Here is a 26,566-nt window from a genome sequence, read left to right as displayed (position 1 = left end):
CCATCCCTGCCCGCCATCCCCCTCCCATACCCCCAATCCCCCATCCCCCCTCCTATCCCCTCCCACCCCCATCCCCCCTCCTATCCCCTCCCACCCCCATCCCCCTCATCCCCTCCCACCCCCACCTCCCTCATCCCCATCGCATCCCATTCCCCCACCCCCGTCCTCCCTCCCATACCCCCCAACCATCCCCGCCCCATCCCCCCTCCCACCCCCTCATCCCCCATCGCATCCCATCCCCTCCCCACCCCTCCTCCCCATCCCCCACTCCCCCATCCCCCTCTCACTCCTCCCCATCCCCCTCCTCCACCCCCTCACTCCCCTCCCCACCCCTCTCCTCCTCCCCATCCCCCTCCTCCTCCCCATCCCCCTCCTCCACCCCCTCACCCCCCTCCTCCTCCCCATCCCCCTCCTCCACCCCCTCACTCCCCTCCCCACCCCTCTCCTCCTCCCCATCCCCCTCCTCCACCCCAACTCCCCCATCCCCCTCTCACCCCTCCCCCTCCCCATCCCCCTCCTCCACCCCCTCCCCCCCCCCCCCGTTCTGCCTCTGGCGCCCTCTTCCGGGGTGGGCGGGGCCTGGTGTGTTTCCATTTCTTGCGCGGCCGGCGACGGAACGACGTCACAGCCGACGCAACCCCGCCCCTTGTGTGACGCAAGAGAGGAGCCGGAGGGGGAGGGGGAGGCGGAGCGGCTCCTGGCCCCGCCCACCAGCCCAGCTGGCCGCGGGGGGGCGGGGCCACACTCTCAGCCACACTGGGGATGAGTGCCTCGGCACTGCCATGGGAGCCTCTCAGCTCTAGGGGGCAAGACCTGATCCTCCAGCCCCAGTCCTGAAGCCCTTCCAAGGAAAGGAAAGCCCCTCTCCCCTCCCTCCCTCCCAATCCCAACCCAACTCTCCCCAGGCAATGGACAAACCTGTCAAGGGCATCCTGAAGAAGACCAGTAGCTCCAACCTAGTGAGGAGCAGAAGGCATTCAGAGGAGGACAGGTGAGTGAAGGCTCCATCGAGTTCCAGCCCTGACCCGTCCCACCAGCATCTCCACCTCTCGCTCGCCGACCCACACTGGCTTCCTCGAGATCTCCATTCTCAACCCTGGCTGGCCGATCTCCAACGCTTCCCCCACCCCTTTCCCTCGACAGCACTGACGTACGAAGGGAGCTCGGGCTCCCTGCAAGAGTTAGGGTGGTAAAGAAGGCATAATGGCACGCTTGCCTTCATCGGTCAGGGCATTGAGGATAAACCATAGAACAGTACAGCACAATGCAGGCCCTTCGGCCCACAATGTTGTGCCGACCTTTAAACCTCGCCTAAGACTATCTAACCCCTTCGTCCCACATATGCCCTTATTTTAAATTCCTCCATATGCTTATCTAACAATTTCTTGAATTTGACCAATGTACCTGCCTCCATCACCACCCCAGGCAGCGCATTCCATGCCCCAACCACTCTCTGGGTAAAAAACCTCCCTCTGATATCTCCCTTGAACTTCCCACCCATTACTTTAAAGCCATGCCCTCTTGTATTGAGCATTGGTGCCCTGGGAAAGAGGCGCTGGCTGTCTATTCCTCTTAATATTTTATACACCTCTATCATGTCTCCTCTCATCCTCCTTCTCTCCAAAGAGTAAAGCCCTAGCTCCCTTAGTCTCTCCTCATAATCCATACTCTCCAAACCAGGCAGCATCCTGGTAAATCTCCTCTGCACCCTTTCCAACACTTCCACAACCTTCCTATAAGAGTCAGGAAGTCACGTTGCAGCTGTATTAAACTTTTGTCAGGGCCACTCTTGAAATATTATGCGCGGTTCTGGTTGCCCCATTACAGGAAGGATGTGGAGGCTTTGGAAGGAGACACTCTACTCAAAAGATGCATTTCACTGTGTGTTTCAATGTACATGTGACTAATAAAGATGTCTTATAAAAAGGGGTCCACCAGGTTGCTGCCTGGATTAGAGGGTGTGAGTTGAGGAGAGGTTGGACAAACTTGGGAGTGGGGACAAACTTGGGATGTTTTCTTTGGAGCGTCAGAGGCTTGAGACCTGATACATTTATAAATTTATGAGAGGCATAGATAGGGTAGTCAGTCAGAATGTTTTTCCCAGGGTAGAAATGTCGAATACTAGAGGACACGCATTTACCGTGAGAGGGGGAAAGTTTCAAGGAGATGTGCGGGGCAAGTTTTTGTTACACAGGGAGGGGTGGGTGCCTGGAACGGGCTGCCAGGGGAGGTGGTGGAGGCAGATACGACGGTGGGGCTTAAGACACTGTTAGAGAGACACATGAACATACAGGGAATGGAGGGAGATGGATCATGAGTAGGCAGGAAGGATTTCATTTAATTTGGCATCGTGTTCGGCACAGATGTTGTGGGCTGAAGGGCCTGTTCCTGTGCTGTACTGTTCTATGTTCCTGCTCCCCTTCCTCTTTCCGCAACCACCTCCAGCCCTCTGAGATCTCAAACTCACCATTCAAATGGTCCTGAGTTCAATCGCCCCACTGTTACCACCTGCAACTTGGGCTGTGGTTTTCCTCTCAACATAACTGCGTTGAAGATGCTCTTGAAAGCTTACCTCTGACTGAGCTTTCGCTTGTCTGCCTTAAGTGGTTGTCAAATTTGCTAATTGTCATGTACTATTGGACATCTGGTGACTTTAAAGACGCTATATAAATGCACATAGTCATTGCCTCAGTTGGTGAAGATTTCAGATACTGCAATCCCACTCGACATCCTCCTACAAGGTCGAATGACCAGGACAATTACCTCATCGCTTTAAAAATTCAGGGGCTGTCTGTCCATTTGCCATCTTCACAGAAATGTGTGTCTGTCTCTCCTTCCCCACTCCCACCCCAGCACACCTTCCGGTCCCATCTCCTTCCCACCTCCGTCCCTCGACTCTTCCCTCAGACCTCGCTTGGCTGGCAGTGAGAGGGGCCCTTCCTGTATGGTTGGAACCTCACTCGCAACGCGCGCTGCCCCCGGGAGGACTGCGCTGGGGACGAGACGGTTGCCCACCTCTTTGTGGGCTGTGGGTTTGCGAGGAGGGTGTGGCGAAAGATGCAAGGGTCCTTGTCACGTTTCATCCCCGGCAGCTGCATTACAGAGGATTCTCTGATCTACGGGCAGTTCCCGGGGACGCACACGGAGACGGACATCAACTGCTGCTGGAAGGTCATCAACTCGGTGAAAGACGCCCTTTGGTCTGCCCGAAACTTGTTGGTCTCCCAGCGCTGCGAGATGTCCGTAGGGGAATACTGCCGACTGACACATTCCAGGCTGCAGGAGTACGTGCTGAGGGACGCACTGAAGCTGGTGCAGCCAGCGCAAGGGCTCGGTGGGGAAGGACTACAGTTTAGGGTTCTTCTGCCACTGGAGAGGGAGGGGTGGGGTTAGGGGAGAAAGCCCCTTAACTATTGTAAATACGGGACTGGGGTAGCCCCCCCCCGCCCCAGGGAGCCACATGTGTGGCATCGGTGCTGTTTTCTATATAAAAAGGTAACGCTAGTGAATGATCTGTACAAGAATGTAAAGGTTTGCACTGTTTTGTAATTGTATATAGTTCGCCTTTTATTATGAATAAAGTTTACTTTGTAGAAAAAAAAATTCCCTGCCCCCACAGCCTCTCACTCCTATCTCACTTCCTTCCCCCTTTCTGCGCCACCCCCTCTCTCCGTCCCAACGCCACGGCTTACAATCCCATTCCTTGTATTTTCCAACGTGCAGCCTTTGCTTTTCCCTTTTTCTTTTAGAGCTGGTTGTTTGTGGATACTCAATATCTGCTGGGGTTTGGGGGGCAGTTTTTTGACTGTGTTTTTGTCATAGAGTCATACAGTGCAGAAACAGGCCCTTCGGCCCAGCATATCCATGCCCACCTTCATACCTACCTATACTATTCCCATTCGTTCCTTTTCGATCCGTAGCCTTGGTGTTCCTCTGTGGCACTGGCTCTATATAAATGCAGGCAGCTTCTGTTCTTACGTTAATGTAGGATCTCCCAGGGATGATCCCAGCCCATTAACAAGGTCCGCCTGTCTTTGGGCAGCTGTAGGTGAGGACAATTAGAGTGAAAACAGGCCATTTAACCCACTGAGCGCACTGACCATCAAACACCCATTTACACCAATCCTACAGTAATACCTTTTTTTCTTACTCTCCACACATTCCCATCAACTGCCACCCCCCCCCCCCCCCCCGGATTCTACCCCTCAACCACTCACTAGAGGGGCAATTTACAGCGGCCGATTCACCCACCGACCCCGTACGTTGTTGGGATGTGGGAGGGAACCGGAGCACCCTGGGGAAACCCACGCGGTCACAGGGAGAATGTGCAAACTCCACACACACGCACGCACGCACGCACGCACGCACACACACACACACACACAACATAGAACACTACAGCACAGTACAGGCCCTTCGGTCCACAATGTTGTGCCGACATTTTATCCTGCTCTAAGATCTATCTAACCCTTCCCTCCCACATAGCCCCCTATTTTTCTATCATTCATGTGTCTATCTAAGAGTCTCTTAAAAGTCCCTAACATATCTGCCCCACAACCTCTGCTGGCAGTGTGTTCCATGCACCCACCACTCTCTGTGTAAAAAAAAAACTTACCCCTGACGTCCCCCTTATACCGTCCTCCAATCACCTTAAAATAATGTGCCCTCGTGTTAGCCATCGTTAGCCACACACACACACACACACACACACACACACACACACACACACACACACACACACACACACAGACAGAGCGTCAGAGGTGGGGATCGAACCTGGGTCTCTGGCACTGGGAGACAGCGGCCCTACCTGCTGGGCCACTGGGCCAACAGGCTTGTGACTCTTGATGTGAGTCTGACTGGGTGACTTCCGTCTGGTTTGGTGAGAATGAACCCCTTTTGTAGAATGCTGGACTCCTGGGGTCAATCAGCAGAGAAGTAATCTATTCAGCCTATTCAGAGAGTCATACAGCACAGAAACAGGCCCTTCAGCCCAACTTGTCCCTGCCGTCCAAGGTGCCTATTTACGCTGGTCCCATTTGCCTGCATTTGGCCCATTTCCTTCTGAACCCTTCCTATCCATGTACCTGTCCAAATGTCTTTTAACTGTTGCATTGTACCCACTTCTACCGCTTCCTCTGGCAGCTCGTTCCACATATGCACCACCCTCAGTGTGAAAAACTCAGATCCCCTTTAAATCTTTCCCATCTCCGTCTTAAACCTATGCCCTAGAGTCCCCTACCCTGGGAAAAAGACGGTGACTGTCCACCTTATCTGTGCCCCTCATGAGTTTACACGCCGCTATAAGGTCACCCCTCAGCGCTCTGGGGAAAAGAGTCCCAGCCTGTCCAGTCTCTCCTTATAACTCGAGCCCTCCAGTCCCGGCAACATCCTCGTGAATCGTTTCTGCCCCCTCTCCAGCCATTGCACCAAGAACTACTGTGGCTATACAAATGCTGTAATGTGACACTAAGATCAATAGGCCGTTAGGTCCAATTTGCGTAAGCCCAATGGTGCTGCCTGTGTGAAATTTGTCCAAGGTCTTTATAGGGTCATAATAGTCATACAGCACGGAAACAGGCCCTTCAGCCCAACTGGTCCATGCTGACCAAGATGCCCCATCCAAGCTAGTCCTGTTTGCCAACGCCTGACCCATAACCCTCGAAACTTTCCAATCCATGTACCTGTTCAACTGTCCTCTACAAGTCAGCTACTTCCTCTGGCAGCTCGTTCCACATAGACACCATACTTTGTGCCCCTCAAGTTCCTATTAAATCCCCTCTCACCTTAAACCTATGTGTCCTCTAGTTCTTGATTCCCCAACCCTGGGAAAAAGACAGTGCATTCATTTTATTGATGCCCCTCATGATTTTATACACCTCTATAAGATTACTCTCAGTCTCCTACGCTCTAAGGAATAAAGTCCTAGCCTGTCCAACATCTCCCTATAACTCAGTCTCTCAAGTTCTGGCAACATCCTTGTAAATCTGCTCTGCACTCTTTCCAGTAATAACATCTTTCCTATAGCAGGGTGAACAAAACTGAACACAATACTTCAAGTGTGGCCTCACCAACATCCTGTACATCCGCACCATGACCTCCCAAATTCTATACCCAGTGCCCTGACTAATGAAGGCCAGGGTGCTAATAGCCTTCTTCACCACCCCTGTCTACCTGTGACTCCCACTTTCAGGGAACCACGTACTTGTACTCCAAGGCCCCTCTGTTCTACATCCCTCCCCAGGGCCCTACTGTTCAGTGTGAAAGCCCTACCTGTTTTTTTGCTTTCCAAAATGCAACACCTCGCACTTATCTGAATTAAACTGCATTTGCCATTCCTCGGCCCACTTACCCAGCTGATCAAGATCCCTCTGTCATTTTTGAAAACCTTCTTCATTGTCCACTATACCACATATTTCTGTGTCTTTATGTCGTATATCACACATTGTAATGGATAGACACACAGTATTAATGTCTCCAACCGTACAATTGAGCTACATGTGGGTATTGTGCTGTCTGTGAGATCTTACTATGTGCAAATTTTATGCCTCTTTCCTGCACCATAAGCATCAATATTTCAGGGTGATTAATGGCTCAGAGACTTGTGTTCAATTCCTGATGAAGGAACATTTCCATTTAGTAATTTTTAAAGACTATGTAAGTTATAAATCGATCTGCTATCGGATTGGTGTAAAAGGTCAAATAGATGACTCACCTCCCTCCGCAACCACTCAAGTGTGACTCCAGTGGGGGAGGAAACAACGCGGCTGACGTTCGACTGCCCTCTGAATCCTTGAAACAAGTCACTTAGTTAGCCATTGCCATCTCAGGGTCTCCAGGTGGTAAATGTCCGCCTCCCTTGCCAGTGATTCCACTTTGAGAGAATGAGTTAAAGTGTCATCCAAGATGAGCGTTGTCCCACATCCCAACGGCGTGCGGGCTCGGTAGGGTTAATTGGTTGCTGTAAATTGCCCCCCTAGTGGGTGGGCGAGGGGTAGATTCTGGGGGAGGGGAATGTGAGGAGAATAGGTTATGGGGGAATATGAGCCAGTGGGTTAGAACATAAGAAATAGGAGCAGGAGGAGGCCATCTGGCCCGTCGAGCCTGCTCCGCCATTCAATAAGATCACGGCTGATCTGGCCGTGGACTCAGCTCCACTTACCTGCATTTTCCCCATAACCCTTAATTCCCCTACTAGGCAAAGATCTATCTAACTGTGTCTTAAATATATTTAATGAGGTAGCCTCTACTGCTTCCCTGGGAATTCTGCGGATTCACTACTCTCTGGGGAAAAGCTTCTACTCTAACACAGCAGTTCCTAAGAAACCTCAGAAAATTGTGCCATAAGAACAATTGTGTCAGGGGCTAGAGAGTTTCAGACTCGAATAACTAAGTTATTTTCCCTCAGGATTTTCAAAACTGAAGGCGTTTTTAATAGCCATGTTTATTCTGTTATTCCAAGACATAAATACTAAAGGTTGTATGTTACATTGTTTAATAGAGTATCATTGTCAGTGGAAGTGATTGCTTGTCAGTTTCCAAAGCAACTCACTCAAGTGGCCTCCCGCAGTGAAACTAGCAGCCTGCGTTCTTAAGAGACAGTGGTGTCTGATTACTGAGGGGAGATTACATGTACACAGTTGTTTTTCCAAGACAGACAGCTTGTTCCTGATCTAAATTACGTATTAATCATTTTGGCCCACGGAATCAATCGCGATCTATAGATAACATAAGATATCTTTATTAGTCACATGTACATCGAAACACACAGTGAAATGCATCTTTTGCGTCGAGTGTTCTGGGGGCAGCCCGCAAGTGTCGCCACACTTCCGGCGCCAACATAGCATGCCCACAACTTTCTAACCCGTACGTCTTTGGGATGTGGGAGGAAACCGGAGCACCCGGAGCAAACCCACGCAGACACGGGGAGAACGAACAAACTCCTTACAGACAGCGGCTGGAATTGAACCCGGGTCGCTGGCGCTGTAATAGCGTTACGCTAACCACTACACTCAAGGCACACATTATGAACCACAGAACTACCTGTATGGTAATATTGAAACTGCCACCACACTAGGTCATCCAGCACTCTGTTCCTTTATCTACTATCTTGCAGTCAAAAGAAATCCCAGACCTGGGACGAGATGAACATCATCGCCACCTACAAGCCTGCAGGAAAGGACTATGGGCTCATGGCCATCAATGAAGCCAAAACTCCTTTCAGGTATGGCCAGCCGTCTTCGTGTGCCAGTTACACCTCCCTCCGCAGTGGGTCTGCAGATTGGAAGAGAGAGGTAGAACTGGAGAAATGGTAAAAGGAAATTACAAAGATGACAATAGAACCACTGTCTTCCAGCTCCAGAGACCCTGGTTCGATCCCGACCTCCGGCGCTGTGTGTGAGTGTGTCTGTGTATGAGTGTGTGTGTGTGTGTGTGTGTCTGCGTGTGTCTGTGTCTGTGTCTGCATGTACAATCTGTGTGTGTGTGTGTCTGTGTGTGTGTATCTGTCTGTGTGTCTGTCTGCGTGTGTGTGTCTGTGTCTGCATGTACAGTCTGTGTGTGTGTGTGTGTGTGTGTGTGTGTGTGTGTGTGTGTGTGTGTGTGTGTGTGTGTGTGTGTAAGATCTGTGAATACAGACGCATTCTCCCTGTGACTGTGTGGGTTTCCCCTGGGTTCCCTCACGCTTCCCAACAACATGCGGGGTCAGTGGGATGTGGGAGGGACCCCAGGGGAACAGCCGGTAGATCGGAGATCCTCTGTTACACAGCTGCTCGGGAGGAACCTCAACAATGACCTGCTGCATCCTTTTCCAGCCCCTCTCACTGCCAGACCAGAGGGGCCTCACCACGTAAAGGGTGTCTGAGGCAAAGAGCAGGGATGCATTGGATCGGAAGCTGGTGAGAGGATGTGGCAGATTGTGTAGACTAGGCCAGACTTAAGCAGAATTCTTACAGCGCTGGATGTTTCCCTGAGTTGAGTAGTCTAGAACAGGTACGGCGACAATGAAAAACTTACTTGCAGCAGCATCACAGGCACGTAGGTACAGACAACACACGGAATATAAATTGTACATGACAGTGCAAAAAGGCTGTGCAAAACCAGATATTAGTGCAAATACAAATTAGAAATGTCCACGGCAGTGCGAGAGGTGGTCCGTCGTGTCCTGTTGCTGAGGTGGTGATTAGGGTTGTGCCGATTGGTTCAAGAACCGAATGGTTGAAGGGAAGTCGCTGTCCCTGAAGCTGGTGGTGTGGGGACTTCAGGCTTCTGTACCTCCTGCCCGATGGTAGCAGCGAGAAGAGGGCACAGCCCAGATGGTGGGGATCCTTGGTGATAGATGCCGCCTTCTTGAGGCAGCACCTCCTGTGGATGCTGTCAGTGGTGGGGAGGGATGTGCCTGCGATGGACCGGGCTGTGTCCACGACCCTCTGCAGCCTCGTGCGTTCCTATGAGTTGGAACTTCCGTTTCAGGCCCTGATGCAACCAGTCAGGATAATTCCAACTGTGCAGGAAAGTGGCATTGACGTAAAAGGTCAGCCATAATGATAGAACAAGCATGAAGGGCCAAATGGCCTATTCCTTCTAAATTCCACATATTAAAGGAATCTCATATTTTATGTTTCATGGAATGAAGCTATTCGGCTCATCACGTCTATGCCAACTCTCCCATTCCCCCATTTATCTCCCTGTAACATATTCTGTCTCACACATGCTCCATTCTCCCTACCCCTCACACACCAGGGGGGCAACTTACAGCGGCCGATTAGCCCACCGACCCCGCACGTCGTTGGGATGTGGGAGGGAACCGGAGCACCCGGGGGAAACACACACACACACACACACACACACACACACACGCACACACAGGCACACACACAGAAACACACACACACAGCGCCAGAGGTCGGGATCGAGCCCGGGTCTCTGGAGCTGGGAGCAGCTGCACTACCTGCGGCGCCACTCTGCCGCCCTGTTAGGGGAAATGGGGATTGTGCTGGAAAATGGCACTGAGCTTGAAGATCAGTCATGATGAAAGTTGGAGCCAGTTGGCCTAACCTTGCTCTGAATTCTAACATTCGCAGGTTCTAGAAGGGGATGTGGGTGGTGAGATGGAGAGGAGATACTAACCATTAGAGTCACAGAGTCATACAACACAGAAACAGGCCCTTCGGCCCAACTCGTCCATGCCGACCAAGATGCCCATCTAAGCTGGTCACATTTGCCTGCGTTTGGCCCATATCCCTCTAAACCTTTCCCATCCACGTTCCTGTCCAACCACTTGGGACGTGCTGGAACCTTGAGATCGCTCCTCTTTGCTGAGCCAACCAGCCTGACTCAGTGGTTGGGTACTGGCTCTCAGAGAGCCATGGGGTGAATCAGCTGGTTCATCTGCCAGACCAACAGCGTGGCTCATCTCACCTGCATGGGCCAGTCTGCTGTCTGGTGGGAACAAGTGGTCTCAGCGGCACTAACACTGATCTCACTCTGCCAACCAAGATTCCCATCTAAGCCAGTCCCATCTGCCTGTGTTTGGCCCATATCCCACTAAACCTTTCCCATCCATGTACCTGTCTAAGTGTCTTTTAAATGTTGTTAATGTACCTGCCTCAACCACTTCCTCTGGCAGCTCGTTCCATATACAGACCACCCTCTGTGTGAAAAAGTTACCCCTCAAGTTCCTATTAAATCTCTTCCCTCTAGTTCTTGATTCCCCAACCCTGGGGAAGAGACTGTCCATTCACCCTATCTATGCCCCTCATGATTTCATATACCTCTGTAGGGTCACCCCTCAGGGTTCCTTTTACAATAAGGGGTCACAAGTGTGATTACACTGGTCTGGATCTTGTCTAGATAGCTGGGTGAGCTTGTTATCTATCCTCTCCTTCCAGATACAACCCCGACGATGAGGCAGGAAGCAGCTCGGGACCCAGTTTCTCCATAGAAGAACTGAGAGCAAGGTGCGTTAACCTTCTGATTTCATTCCTTGCCTGCGGACAGACTGATCGGACAGTGTGTTTAATTGCAAGACCCAGAGCGGGTGGTGGGTAGATGAGGAGATGGAAGGACACCTCATGAGTAAGTTATACCTGGGCTCAGATAGAATTGTTAAGATACAGTCTAGGAGATTAAGATGCATGGAATCCATGGCGACTTTGTAGTTTGGATTCAGAATTGGCTTGTCCATGGGGTAGTGGTGGAAGGGTGTTATTCTGGCAAGGATCAGTGCTGGGACCTCTGTTGTTGGTGATATATGAAGATGTAGGTGGGTGGGTTAGTAAGTTTGCAGATGACACAAAGATTGGTGGGGTTGTGGAGAGGTTCCCATCTGCCCTCCCCACCTCCCTTATTTGGTTCCAGGCTCCACCTCCCTCTCCTATCAGATCCCACCATCTGCAGCCCTCCACCTCTCACATCCACCTCTCACCTCACCGTTCCCACACTCCCCCCCTCCTCCATCTTCCTACCACCCCCTCCTCACCGGGATCCACTTGCTAGGTCAGTCATATAGCACAGAAACAAGCCCTACAGCCGAACTCAGCCATGCTCACATTGACCCACACACTGCTCCACACTGCCCACGTTGTTTCCAACCTGACCCTTCCCCCACCTCTTTGTCTCCACCCTGATCTATATGCTCCAGGATATAGATCAGTTACAGATATGGGCAGAAAAATAGCAGATGGTTTACTCCGGGCAGGTGTGAGGTGTTACACTTTGGAAGGTCTAATGTAAGGGGAAAGTATACAGTAAGTGGCAGGACCCTTAACAGCAGTGATGTACAGAGGGATCTTGGTGTCCAAGTCCATACCTCCCTGAAAGCGGCAACACAAGTGGATAGGGTGGTAAAGAAGGCGTACGGCACGCTTGCCTTCGTCGGTCAGGGCACTGAGTATAAGAGTCAGGAAGTCATGTTGCAGCTGTATAAGGTTAGGCCACACTTGTGTACAGTTCTGGGTGCCCCATTACAAGAAGGATGTGGAGGCTTTGGAGAGGGTGCAGAAGAGGTTCACCAGGATGCTGCCTGGATTAGAGGGCATGTGCTATAAGATGTTGGACAAACTTGAGTTGTTTTCTCTGGAGTGTCAGAGGCTGAGGGGAGACCTGATAGAAGTTTATAAAATTATGAGAGGCATATACAGCCAGTATCTTTTTCCCAGGGTAGAAATGCCAAATACCAGAGGACATGCATTTAAGGTGAGAGGGGTAAATTTTAAGGGAGATGTGCGGGGCAGGTTTTTCACACACGGAGCGGTGGGTGCCTGGAATGGGCTGCCAGGGGTGGTGGTGGAGGCAGATACGATGGCAGAGGGAGAGAGATAGAGAGAGAAAGAAGAAGAGACGATGGAAAGAGAATTGTGGAGGGGTCTGGGGAGAAAAAGAGAGAGACCTTGGTAATTGTAGAGTCATAGAGCAAAGAAACAGGCCCTTCAGCCCACCAAGTGCATGCCAGCCCTCAACCACCCATTTACATGAATCCAACGTTAATCCCAATTTTTACTCTTCCCCACATTCACCATCAACTCCCCCCCAGATTCTACCCCTCACCCACACACTAGGGGGGCAGTTTACAGCGGCCGATTAACCCACCAACCCCGCACGTCGTTGGGATGTGGGAGGGAACTGGAGCACCCCAGGGAAACCCATGTGGTCACGGGGAGAACGTGCAAACTCCACACGCACACACACACACACACACACACACACACACACACACACACACACACACACACACACAGACATAGAAACACACACAAACACACACGCACACACAGACATATATACACACACATACAAACACATACACTCACAGACAGACATATATGCACACACACAGACACACACACAGGCACACTCTGACATATATACACACACACACACGCAGCACCGGAGGTCGGGATCGAACCCAGGTCTCTGGAGCTGTGAGGCAGCGGCTTTACCCGCTGCGCCACTGTGTAAGACCCTCAGAAGCTGCTCTCCCAGAAGCAGGGGGATCCACACACCCCATCACAATAGGACCACCTTTGTAACCAGCTGGTACAGGGGACACCCTCCAACAGGGAGATCCAACCAACTTTCCCCTGGGGCAGCCCGCAAGCAAGTTGAACAACGAATCACCAACCAGCACAAAAAATACTGGCTGCTGATTGGCCATTGCTCCCTGTCCATTACAGCAGGAGTTCTAACCCTCCCTCTTCTGTTCTGTCACCTCTCTGGCGGCAGAGGGAAACTTTGTAGGGGCAACACAGCACGTTTCATGGATGTAATTGTCTGTTCATGGTTTAGGATGGGAGCTCTGACCACAAGAAACAAAGGCAAACAAGAGAAAACACGAATGAGAATCGCGGACGTTGTTGACGATGATATTCCCCTGGTCGAGAGAGGTGAGCCACCGTTCCCCGCTGGAACAATGAGGGCATTCAGCCCCTCCTGAGTGACTTCCACCCACAGCGCTAATCAAGCTCGTGTAAGCGTCGTGGAGGGAAGCAAAGCGGCCAATCGTCCCTCCAAGTCTGTTCTGTCCTTGAATTAGGTTGTGCCAAGTAGTTATTTAATGCCAATCATCCATCTCCCTCCTCCAATGCTCACCCAGAGAAGGTCTATCAACATTGGTTATGACATTTGTAAGTGAACCACTACCTCAGCAGATTCTCCCACCAACCTTAGAAAGAAGAGGTGCTTCCTGACATCAACCTGACTCCAGATTTCTGGTGAGGTCCTTCATGTGTCCCTCAGCACCTCCACACCTGCAACCCCATTTGTCACCTAGTTACGCTATCAAATCCCCTCTATACATCTTAATTAGATTAATATTTCAAACTAACAGGGAGACTATGCAAAGAGAATTCACAGGTTAATGATGTTTGAAGGGTTTAATGTTTATAAATCAGAGTGCTCCTACCCTGTGAGTGTGTGATGGGACAGTGTAGAAGGAGCTTCACTCTGTGTCTGACCCTGGGAGTGTGTGACGGGACAGTGTAGAGGGAGCTTCACTCTGTGTCTGACCCTGGGAGTGTGTGACGGGACGGTGTAGAAGGAGCTTCACTCTGTGTCTGACCCTGGGAGTGTGTGATGGGACGGTGTAGAAGGAGCTTCACTCTGTGTCTGACCCCGGGAGTGTGTGATGGGACGGTGTAGAAGGAGCTTCACTCTGTGTCTGACCCCGGGAGTGTGTGACGGGACAGTGTAGAGGGAGCTTCACTCTGTGTCTGACCCTGGGAGTTTGTGATGGGACGGTGTAGAGGGAGCTTCACCCTGTGTCTTACCCCAGGAGTGTGTGATGGGACAGTTTAGAGGGAGCTTCACTCTGTGTCTGACCCTGAGAGTGTGTGATGTGACAGTGTAGAGGGAGCTTTACTCTGTATCTAACCTTGATGTCCCTGCCCTGGGAGTGTGTGATGGGACAGTGTGGAGGGAGATTTACTCTGTGTCTGACCCGTGAAGTCCTTGCCCTGGGAGATCTCTATACAGACATCTCCCCATTGACTGGGGTCCCTCAGTCCTGAAACCCTGTATCCTTGACTATCGCTCAAACTAAAAAAAAACAATGAAAATAATTCAATTAGAAACCCTGGCTGGTTCAGTACTTCTCATGTTTTAGTTGCATGTCTGCCCTGTTTTATTCCCTCAGGAATTTACCTCCCATTTTTCCTCTCTTCTCCAAAGAAAGGAAACGGCAGTTTGAGCTCAGACGGAAGCAGATTTACGATGAGGGGCAGAACATAAAGCGAGCACGGGAACTGATAGCTCGCGAGGAGCTGGAAGACCACGATGATTCAGACTGTGAGTAATGTTACCGTCAACAAGCTCCTCTGCAGTGAGATGTGTGTACGCATACTGTGACAATGAGCAACAGGGAGAGGGAGAGACAGACAGAGAGAGTGAGGCAGAGACAGACAGAGAAAAAGAAAGAGGGAGAGAGAGAGAGAGACAGAGGGGGGAGAGACAGAGGCAGACAAAGGGAAAGAGAGACAGACAGAGAGAGAGTGAGACATTGAGAAAAACAGAAAGAGGCAGACAGAGAGAGAGAGAGAGGACAGATAGAGAGAAACAGATGGAGGGAGAGAGAGACAGAGACAGAGACAGACAGAAAGTGACATTCAGAGAGTGAGAGAGAGAAACAGACAGAGAAAGAGAGATGTAGATATATCAAGAGAGAAAGAAAGAGAGACAAAGAGACCCCAGTTAGTGGAGAGACTCAGATAACTCAGGTACAGAGAGAAAGAGACTTGAGAAATCCGTTATCTCCCCGTAAAGTGGACTGAGAGACATGTTGGTGTACTGACCGCTGGAGAGAGAGAGGAACTGAGACTAATTGTGTATTGATATCTCCTTGCAAGAGAGTCGAGAGAAAACAGTACGTATCCTCCTGAGAAAGACTCTTGAGATGCCACAATGAGTGTTTGGATAGTCATTCCCCTAAAAGAGGGACTGAAGGACCCCAATCAATGACTGAGAAATCCCACTGAGGGAGGGATTGAGAGGCCCCAGTCAGTGGAGAGATACCTCTCCAAGAAAGGAACTGAGACACCCCCAACTGGTGATCTGATATCTCCTTGAGAGAAGGGGAATAAGAAAGCTCAGTATCTCTGAAAAAGGAATTTTCAGAGACCTTAATTTCTCCCTGAGAGAGAGGGATTGCAAGAATCCAGTCTATGTGCAGACATCTCCCAGAGAGAGAGAGGGACTGAGATTCTGGTTGGTGTACAGATATCTTCCAGAGAGAGGTAATGAGAGACCCCAGTCTAGTGACCAGATATCTGCTTGAGGGAGAGAGAGAGAGATTGTGAGACTTCAGTCATTTAGACAACTCAACAGCAAGAAAGAGATGAAAAGTTACTGTACAGCTATCTCTGAGAGAGTGAATGAGAGAGAGAGAGAGGGAGAGAGAGAGAGATAGAGGGAGAGAGAGAGAGATGGGGGCGGGATCTGAGAGTCCCTAGTTACTGCATAGATATCTTCTGGACAGATAGACTGAGGGACACTAGTTTATGTACAGAGCAATAGAGAATATTAGTGTATAAGTATCTTGCTGAACAGTTGACTGAGAGACCTCAGTGTACAGATACCTCCCTGCGAACATGTTCAAGAGACCCAAGTGAGCAGACGTACCCCTTGAGAGTATAGGGTCTGAGAGTCACAAGTCATCTTTCTCAAGGAGCTTCTGAATTAGTTGTGATACCAACAACCCCACAAACCCACCACCCCCGAATCTTTGATATAATGCCCTAACAGTGGGCATCCCTTGATTAAATCCACTGAGTGTAACTAATTTAACGACTACTGTTGGGGGATCTGTTCACTGTGTGCTGATTTAATATCACTCCCTGGTTATGTAACAATACCCAAGCTTCCAAACCTTTATCTTTGATGGTTCCTACATACGCCATATTGCCTGGGCATTACAGGAGGTATCGCTAATGTCCTTGCCCATTTGACCCTGACGGTCTTAGGTCAAGGGTCAGACCAGGTCTACAGGCCAATCATTAAGAAGCTCTCTCACGCCAAACATCGCTTGATCTTATCTGACGTTGACTTGCCTCACTGGAGTGGGAAGGTGTCAGAGAGGAGCCGGGAATGTTTGTGGGAAGCCTAGTTGTTCCAGAAGTCCTAACGAGAACAGGATCAGGATCGGTATCGGCTGACGGTGCCACTCTCGCGGTCGAATAGAGGACGCAGCGTGTAGAGAGACAGGAGGGGTGGTAGGCATGGTGATAAGGCCCAGGTGGTCACCTGGGGTCTACACTATCCTCAGGGAGAAGATAATGGAAAAACCGTAGCTGGGGAGCCGAGACGTTGAGGATGCCTCTTGGAGAAGTTCTTGGTGATTGTAGAGGCTGGCTAAGGCCTCAGGGAACATTCACCCATGTGATGGGTGGGAGTGATTGGTACTCCCTCAAGGCCATTTCGAGAGCCCAGGTCTCGCGCAGAACCTGACTGAGTGAACACGGTGGTCTCTCTTCCCTGACTTTGTTGGAATAACGTGACGTTACTTGTGGCAAAGCTTGCTGATGCCAATACCCCAACATGCACTGATGAACTCCGAACTTACAACTTCCAGATGGCTGGTGACTCGGTGGGGAACCATCGCCCTGCCCCCTTGTCCTTCCTGCTGAGTCCATGGGGTTAGGGGCCCCTGTTGGGCCAGGTAGCTGGTTGTGCATGTTGTAGCTGGTACACACTGCTTCTACAGTACAATAGTACTGGAGGAAGTGAATGTTTAACCCACTGTACTCACCACTGGAGATCTAGACCAGATAATTGCATGGACTGCAACCAGCTTTATTTCATAAACAACTGAAGCCAGTGATGAGGGAAGACCTGAAAATTCATCCCAGAAGAGTATGAAGTGTATTTCAATTATCTAATTTATGCTTTTGCTATGATTTCTTTCCCCAGCTGTTCACGATGAGGGGTATAAGTACAGGGAACTGGATGACCATCAGACACTCCCAGGTCAGGTACAGCACGGGTTAGACACAGAGTGAAGCTCCCTCTACACTGTCCCGTCACACACTCCCAGGGTCAGACACAGAGTGAAGCTCCCTCTACACTGTCCCATCACACACTCCCAGGGTCAGACACAGAGTGAAGCTCCCTCTACACTGTCACATCACACACTCCCAGGGTCAGACACAGAGTGAAGCTCCCTCTACACTGTCACATCACACACTCCCAGGGTCAGACACAGAGTGAAGCTCCCTCTACACTGTCCCATCACACACTCCTGGGTTCAGACACAGAGTGAAGCTCCCTCTACACTGTCCCATCACACATTCCCAGGGCAAATGCAGCATGGATTAGATGGAGGGTATCATTTACCGGGATCTTTTTAAATGATTGGTCTTCCCCCATACAACCTTCACACTCACTCTGTGTGGTCAGTGCCAATCTCTTACTCTTCTGATGGTCCTCACTGCTTCTGTTAACTCCCTGTATGAACTTGATGCTCACCCCTCTTGCTGGCTATTCTGACTCCTGTGTTCCTGTACGCCTGTCAATGAACCTTGGCTGACTGAACTCCTCAAATTCCTGCCACCTACACGTCTCCACTGACAGGACCACCGGCAGTTGCTACCTCTTCCAGCCCGAGCGTCTTCATCGATTTGCGATTCTTCATTTTGCTCATCATCCTTAACCTCCCATCTTTGCCAAATGCTTCCTCCAGGAAGTTCACTTTCCACTTTCAAGGGTAAAAAAAGATGTTTTTGTGGTACCTATTTGTCAATGAATGACCTCCCAAAGTGCTTTGCAGACAATACAACCAGTTGTATTGAAATACGGTTACTGTAATGTAGGGAAGACAGTGGGCATGTGGTACACATCAAGCTCCTGCACACACCAATGCTTAGATAACCTTTTCAGACATTAGAGTTTTCAACGTCTAACCTACTTTTCCTTTGTGGTTTCTTCCCTAAATCTCTTTCCCTCTCTCTATGGATCTATTTCCCCCCTTATCTCTCATTTTCAGCCCCTCTTCCATTTTAACAAAGCGACTTGTTTGTAACTTATTCGTTCCTTATGATCTTTGCTGGCAAAGGCAGCATTTATTTCCCATCCCTACCTGGCCCTGGAGAAGGAGGGATTGAGCGCCTTCTTGGCGATGGAGGCTGTGGGTTTGGCAGGGGCTGTCGGGATCGACAGGATGAGTAGCTACTGTGCATTTCACCATGCTTAGTGGTGGAAGGATTGAATGTTCAGTGTACTGGATGGAGCCAGTCAAGCGGACTGCTTTGTCCTGAATAGTGTCGAGCTTCTTACTGCACTCATCCAGACAAGTAAAGAGAAATCCATCTCTACCCTGTTGTCTACTCACTCCTGGCGCTGTTTTGATAAGGAAGAACGTTCCCCCTGGTGACTGGTCCAATATTTAACTCTGCCACGTCACTGGTGGTTACATTGCTGCACCTGGGAGTTTGCTGTGTCTAAATTTCCTACCTCACATCTCTGACCAGAAGAATTTTCTTGGCTCTAAATTGCTTTGTGAAGTCGCTTGACATTGGGAAAGGTCTTGTAGAAATTCAAGTCTTTCTTTTCTTTTTTAATTCTATTAACACACCAGTCCTTGAACTAAACCCAAGTCTTCCCAGTGGTTAAGTACTACATCTCCCGCACAGATCCAGTTGCTTCACTCGTTACACACGGTTAGGGAAAAGCCTTTTGTTTTATCCTGAGCCCCTGCCATTTGTGTGCTCTCAATCATTCTCCTGTTGATAAGGGCCCCTCCTCACCCTCGCGAATCTCCATGTGTGCTCCCCCTCTCCCTCTGCCCATCTGTCCCACACCCTCTCCCCCTTCCCTTCCACCTCTCCCTCCCAAACTCCCTCTCCCCCCTCCCTCTCCCCCCTCCCTCTCCCCCCTCCCTCTCCCCCTCCCTCTCCCCCTCTCCCCCCTCTCCCCCCTCCCTCTCTCCCCCTCCCTCTCCCCCCCTCCCTCTCTCCCCCTCCCTCTCCCCCCTCTCCCCCTCCCCTCTCCCTCTCTCCCTCCCCCCTCTCCCCCTCTCCCTCTCCCCCTCCCTTTCTCTCTCCTCCTCCCTCTCCCCCTCTCCCTCTTCCCCCCCCCTCCCTCTTCCCCCCCTCCCTCTCCCTCCTCCCCCTCTCCCTTCCCCTCCCTCTCTCTCTTCCTCCCTCTCCCCTCTCCCTCCTCCCCCTCCCCTCCCACTCCCCCCCTCCCCCCTCCCCCTCTCCCTCTTCTTCCCCCCTCCCCTCTCTCCCTTTCCTCCTCCCCCTCCCTCCTCCCTCTTCCCCTCCCTCCCTCCCCCCTCTCCCTCTCTCTCCCTGTCTCCCTCTCCCCCCCCACACTCCCTCTCCCAAACTCCCTCCCCTCCCCCTCTCTCTCCATCCTCTCCCACCCTTCCTCTCTCCCTCTCCCACACTCCCTCTCCTCCTCACTCTCCCTCACTCTCTCTCCCCCCCTCTTTCTCTCCCTCCCCATCCCCACCTCTACCTCTCCCCTCCATCCTCCCTCAATCAGAACCTCTCACACTGCAAACTTGACCCTATCAACCTGCCACAGGGGTGGGACCTGGAAGAGAGGTGACCAGACAGGGATCCCGACTCCCACTGTTCACCGCAACCCCTAGAAATGAAGCCAAATCACCCTCTCGACATCCTTCCCGACCCCAGGTCCACGGGTCAGGTACAGGGGTCAGTGGACAACTAGTGTCCACCGATGTGAACCTTCAGTCTGAACTAGAACCCTCAGTGACCCAAACCAAGTATAATTTGGATCGATACAGGTAGACAAAATTCAAATAGGCAGTTTAGACAACAACGAAACCATCCCCAGAGATGAGCTAATGTAAGCCTTAAAAGTAAAGCAAACCCCACCCCACACACAAAGTCTTTAAGGCAAGTATTCCTGAACCACCATAACTTATCCCAGCAGCCACACTTAATGTCCTGCATGTGTCAGCTGTACGATTAGTTTACATGTGGAGTATTGTGTGCATTTCTGGTCACCGCGTTACAGGGAGGATGTGGGGAGGGTGCAGAAGAGGTTCGCCAGGATGCTGCCTGAATTAGAGAGTGCGAGCTATACGGAGGGGTTGGTCAAACTTGGATTATTTTCTCTGGAGTGTCGGAGGCTGAGGGGAGACCTGATAGAAGTTTATAAAATTATGTGAGGCATAGCTAGGGTAGGCAGTCAGAATCTTTTCCCAGGATGGAAATGTAAAACAGTAGCGGGCATAGGTTTAAGGTGAAAGGGGGAAAGTTTAAAGGAGATTTGTGAAGCAAGTTTTTTACACAGAGAGTGGTGGGTGCCTGGAACAGGCTGCCAGGGGAGGTGGTGGAGGCAGATAGGATAGTGGGGTATAAGAGGCATTTAGACAGGCACATGAAAATAGAGAGATATGGATCAAGTGCAGGCAGATGGGATTAGTTTAATTTGGCACGTGTATAGCAAAGGTTCAGAGGGATATGGGCCAAACACAGGCAAATGGGACTGGCTCAGGTAGGCAACTTGGTCAGCATGGACAAGTTGGGCCAAAGGGCCTGTTCCCATGCTATATAACTCTGTGACTCCATGACTGAGGCTTTACTGTCAGCCACATGCCTTACCTCCTCCCCCTTCCCTGCTCTATGCCAGAAGGAGCAGATTAACTTCAAAATCACCCACCATCCTGACTTGGAAATCCTTGGGACCTCAATGTGGATTAGGAAGGTTGCTAAAATCTGCGGCCTCATCTGGGGATGTCCATCAATTGTAGGAACCTCAGAACATGGGGACAGGAGACCACTCAGGCCCTCATACCTATCCCACCCCTCAACGAGATCATAGTCCATCAACAGTAGCATGTCCTCACCTATCAATTGCGGGTTTTAAGTGATTAACTGAGCTCACTATTTACTATCTTTTGTGTAAGGGAGTCCCGTCGTCCTTTGTTTACTGATGTTTTTGATACCTACTCTGCTGAAGGCTTTTCTCTGCTGAGGCAAGACTAATAGAAGTTTATAAAATTACGAGAGGCACAGACAGGGTAGACGGTCGGAATCTTTCTCCCAGGGTGGAAATGTTGAATACTAGAGGGCAGCTTTTAAGGTGAGTGGGGGAAAGTTGAAAGGAGATGTGCGGGGCAAGTTTTTTTTTAGTGGGTGCCTGGAACAGAGGTAGTGATGGAGGCAGATAAAATAGTGGCGTTTAAGAGGCTTTCGGACAGGTACAGTACACTACAGGCAGGGAATGGAGGGAGGTGGACCATGTTCAGGCAGATGCACAGCTTAAATTGGCATCATAGTCAGCACAGACGTCGTGGGCCGAGGGGCCTGTTCCTATAGAACATATAGAAGATAGGCAAGCACAGTAGTGTAGCGGTTAGCATAAGGCTATTACAGCGCCAGCAACCCGGGTTCAATTCCCGCCGCTGCCTGTAAGGAGTTTGTACGTTCTCCCCGTGTCTGCGTGGGTTTCCTCCGGGTGCTCCGGTTTCCTCCCACATTCCAAAGACGTACGAGTTAGGAAGTTGTGGGCGTGCTATGTTGGCGCCGGAAGCGCGGCGACACTTGCGGGCTGCCCCCCAGAACACTCTACGCAAAAAAGATGCATTTCACTGTGTGTTCCAATGTACACATGACTAATAAAGATGGTGTATTGTCCTTCGTCAGTCGGGGAATTGAATTTAGGAGCTGTGAGGTATTGTTGCAGCTATATAAGTCCCTGGTCAGACCCCACTTGGAGTATTGTGCTCAGTTCTGGTCACCTCACTACAGGAAAGATGTAGAAGCCATAGAGAGGGTGCAGAGGAGATCTACAAGGATGCTGCCTGGGATGCGGAGCATGCCTTATGAAAGCAGGTTGAGGGAACTCGGCCTTTTCTCCTTGGAGAGACGGAGGATGAGGGGGGACCTGATAGAGGTGTATAAGATGATGAGAGGTATTGATAGGGTAGGTAGTCAGAGGCTTTTCCCCAGGGCTGAAATGGTGGTCACAAGACAACATAGGTTTAAGGTGCTGGGGAATAGATATAGAGGAGATGTCAGGGGTAAGTTTTTTACTCAGAGAGTGGTGAGTGTGTGGAATGGGCTGCCAGAAATTGTGGTGGAGGCTGATACGATAGGGTCTTTCAAGAGACTGTTAGATCGATATATGGAGCTGAGTAAAATAGAGGGCTATGGGTAAGCCTAGTAATTTCTAGGGTAGGGACATGTTCGGCACAGCTTTGTGGGCCGAAGGGCCTGAATTGTGCTGTAATTGTTCTATGTTCTATGTTCTATATCTTAACATGGAGCATCGAACATTACAGCACAGTACAGGCCCTTCGGCCCACAATGTTGTGCCGACATTTCATCCTGCTCTAAGATCTATCTAACCCTTCCCTCCCACATAGCCCCCCATTTCTCTGTGCTGTACTGTTCTATGTTTTAGAGTTATAACTGCCTTCCTTTAAAAATCCTAAATGTTAACTTGTCCCTTTAACGTACTGCATTTAGGGGGTATATTAAAATTCCAATAATTTCCCATTGGATTATCTGGAAACCCTGGAAGGTTTGACAGCTGGCTCACCGGATGTCTTAAATGCTGTGAGAGTCTCTGCCTCCACCACCCCCTCAGGCAGTGTGCTCCAGATTCCAACCCCCCCTCTGGGGGGAAAATAACCCTCCTCAGATCCCCACTAACCTCTTCCCTCTTATCCTAAGCCTACGTCCTATGGTTTTTGACACCTCTGTCGCGGGGAAAAGTTTTCCAACTCTCTACCTGTCCATCATGGGTTTCGTACACCCCTGTCAGGTTCCCTTTCCCCGCTCGACTCCCTCTGCTCAACAGAAAACAAACCCGGCTCATCCGTCTCTCCCCGTAACTGAAACACTCCGTCCCAGGCGACATCCTGGGGAATCTCCTCCGTTGGGCTGACGTTGGCACCTTACAGGCAGACTGTGTTGAAGGCTTCACCTGATTGGCGGCTACTTAGCTCCACCCTCCCCTCCCCCCCAACAGCACCGCTATTTCGAAGAACATAAACTGATTTGGTTCTCGAATCATTGGTATTGGTATTGGTTTATTATTGTCACTTGTACCGAGGTACAGTGAAAAACTTGTCTTGCATACCGATCGTACAGGTCAATTCATTACACAGAGCAGTTACATTGAGTTATTGATGTAGTACAGGTAAAAACAATAACAGTACAGAGTAAAGTGTCAGAGCTACAGAGAAAGTGCAGTGCAATAAGGTGCAAGGTCACAACAAGGTAGATCGTGAGGTCAGAGTCCATCTCATTGTATAAGTGAACCGTTCAATAGTCTTATCACAGTGGGGTAGAAGCTGTCCTTGAGCCTGGTGGTACGTGCTCTCAGGCTCCTGTATCTTCTACCCGATGGAAAAGAGAGGATGTCCCGGGTGGGTGGGGTCTTTGATTATGCTGGCTGCTTCACCAAGACAGCGAGAGGTAAAGGCAGAGTCCAAGGAGGAGAGGCTGGTGTCCGTGATGCGCTGGGCTGTGTCCACAACTCTCTGCAGTTTCTTGCGGTCCTGGGCAGAGAAGTTGCTGTACCAAGCCGTGATGCGTCCAGATAGGATGCTTTCTGTGGTGCATCGGTAAAAGTTGGTGAGAGTCATAGGGAACAAACCAAATTTCTTTAACCTCCTGAGGAAGTAGAGACGCTGGTGAGCTTTCTTGGCCGTGGCATCTACGTGATTTGACAAGGACAGGCTATTGGTGATGTTGGTGAGTTCCATTGATTTTGCTTCTGCTGTCTCTCAGCAGGAAGTGCATTCCAGGTCAGAACATTAGCTGGCCGTTCGACATGGCGAGTTTGAGGTTGGGAGGGGCGGGGAGATGAGGTGGAGTTAGGGGGAGGAACATAGAACATAGAACAGTACAGCACAGGAACAGGCCCTTCGGCACATGGTGTGATGCTGAACTAATTAAACTAGTAATTAAACCCCTAACTAAATTAATCCCTTCCGCCTGCACAATGTCCACATCTCTTCATTCTCTGCACATCCATGTGTCTGTCTAAGAGTCTCTTAAACCCCTCTATTGTATCTGCCTCCATCCCCAGCCCTGGCAGCACATTCCAGGCACCCACCGCTCTCCATGTAACAAAACTTGCCCCGCACATCTCCTTTGAACTTTCCCCCTCTCACCTTAAATGCATGGTATGATATTTTGACCTTGGGGAAGAGATTCTAACTGTCTATCTATGGCTCTCTTAATCTTATAAACCTCTCCCCTCAGCCTCCGCCATTCCAGAGAAAACAGACCGATTTTGTCCAACCTCTCCTTACAGGGAACGTCAGATGGCGATCGTCTCCTTATCCCGGCTTCTTCTGTACTCCTTTCCCCAATCCCACACCCTCCCCCCCATTGTCCACCCCTCCAACCACCTTGCCCTTGTGGCTTCATCTCTTCCATTAACGTCCCACGTAATCCGAACTCCAGGGTCCACCTGCAGACATCGGCAGATCCTTCCCCCTTGCCCCCCTTCGTCCTCTACAGACCTTCGACCAGCAATCACTCCGTTAGTCAAATGGCTGTTTGACTGCAGTGGGCATCGCGGTCGAACCTGGCTCTTTCCCGGCCCATTTCCCACTGAAAGGTCTGGGCCCAAAGGCCTGCTTAGAGTTGAGGCATGACTGTCCCTTCGAACATGTAGCTTCAATCACCCAGAGCAGGATCGGGGTGGGACGTGGTGGTGAGAGATGCTTAAGACAAAAACATAGCTACCTGTAGGACGTCCCGGGAGCCCTGCCCCTTTCTCGGGAAGAATGGTAGAGAGGGAATGTCACCGGCTGAACCTGACGCTGTCTCTGTCACTGCCACAGCCCCAGGTACCCAACTGTCCGGATATCCCAAGAGTTGGCTCCATTCTCTAATCAGGAAGATGGCCAAGTGCTGTTGTCTACTCTGAGGTGCCAAGAGAGGGAGGAGATGAAAGTGAATGCGTCTGGTACAGGGTGGTCAAAGTAAGAGATTCTCTCTACCGTTCCTTCCGAAAAGGAATTGGGCTGTCAGGATTCCCTACAGGTAGCCCGGGTTCTTGTCTTAACCATGTCCCTTCCCCATCCTGTCCTTGAGCCTGGTGGTACGTGTTGTATCTTCTGCCTGACGGGAGAGGGGTGAAGAGAGAATGACCAGGGTGGTAGAGGCCCCTATTAAAGCAGAGAAGGAGCTCGGAATTATATAGCGCCCTTCGCATACTCAGCAAACGTACTTCATGAGGCCAGTACACAGCAAGATCCCTGCTTCTGTTGGTGGTGATTGTTCGGTAGGAGCCAACGAGGGGCGGTGGGAGTTCCCCAGCTGAGCTGGGTGCACATTGTTTAAACTAGAACAAAACGCTGCTCCTCTGGCAGTGCAGAACTCCCTCAGTAGGGTTGTTCTCCCTGGAGCGTCGGAGGCTGAGGGGAGACCAGATAGAGGTTTTTAAAATTATGAGGGGCGTAGACACTGTAGACAGTCAGAATCTGTTCCCCAGGGGAGAAATGTAAAACCAGAAGACACGCTTTAAGGTTAGAGAGGGGGGGAGTTTAAAGGCAATGTGAGGGGCAATTTTTTTACCCAGAAAGTGGTGGGTGCCTGGAATGGGTTACCAGGGGTAGTAGTGGAGGCAGGCAGTTTGGTGGGGTTTAAGAGGCTTTTAGATAGATGCATGAATATGAAAGGAATGGAGGGATGTGAGTGATACGCAGGTGGACATGTAGTGTAAATCGGCATCAAGATCGGCACAATATTGTGGGCCGAATGGCCTGTCCGGTGCTGTTCTGTGTTCTCTGTACCACCGGGGAGAGCAAAGTGATTGTGAGGACAAGCAAAGTAGAAGCCACACAGCTCTTTGAGTCCATCGCCCCCCCCTGCATTTAATGGGATCACAGACTACCTAGCTGTGACCCCAACTCCCCATTCCTGGTACCCTCAGCCCCCCACACCCCCCTCCCCCGGCTTCTCAAGAATCGATCTCCCTCCGCCTTCAAAAAATACTCACAGGATCTGCTTCCCCTGCCCTTTGAGGAAGAGAGTTCCGAAGACTCACTGCCCTCTTGAATCGAAAGATTTCCTCCTCCGTCCTCGGGTGAGCCCTGGTTGTAGATTCTCCCACAAGAAGAAACACCATCTGACCCCTTCCATCC

General features: G+C 50.7%; 1 protein-coding gene across 3 annotated transcripts in view; it reads left to right on the top strand.

Annotated features, from left to right (window-relative positions):
- Positions 1-752: 752 nt before the first annotated feature.
- The window catches only part of LOC127586682 (protein phosphatase inhibitor 2-like), a 35,593-nt gene continuing 9,779 nt past the window's right edge, over positions 753-26,566 (top strand). The window contains exons 1-6 of one of the 3 annotated variants that reach the window (XR_007958717.1): positions 753-991; positions 8,117-8,224; positions 10,890-10,958; positions 13,285-13,382; positions 14,665-14,781; positions 25,262-25,402. Coding sequence is in view for 2 of the 3 variants with exons in the window: in XM_052044804.1 (XP_051900764.1) it covers positions 909-991; positions 8,117-8,224; positions 10,890-10,958; positions 13,285-13,382; positions 14,665-14,781; positions 17,398-17,454 (532 nt within the window). In the remaining variant the exon portion in view is untranslated. Of the gene's footprint in view, positions 992-8,116; positions 8,225-10,889; positions 10,959-13,284; positions 13,383-14,664; positions 14,782-17,397; positions 17,455-25,261; positions 25,403-26,566 lie in introns of all 3 variants that reach the window. The other 2 variants (XM_052044804.1, XM_052044806.1) reach the window with 2 other exon arrangements.

Source organism: Pristis pectinata, chromosome 37 (assembly GCF_009764475.1).
Source record: "Pristis pectinata isolate sPriPec2 chromosome 37, sPriPec2.1.pri, whole genome shotgun sequence".
Classification (NCBI taxonomy): domain Eukaryota; kingdom Metazoa; phylum Chordata; class Chondrichthyes; order Rhinopristiformes; family Pristidae; genus Pristis; species Pristis pectinata.
This window is presented reverse-complemented; position numbering and strand designations above follow the sequence as displayed.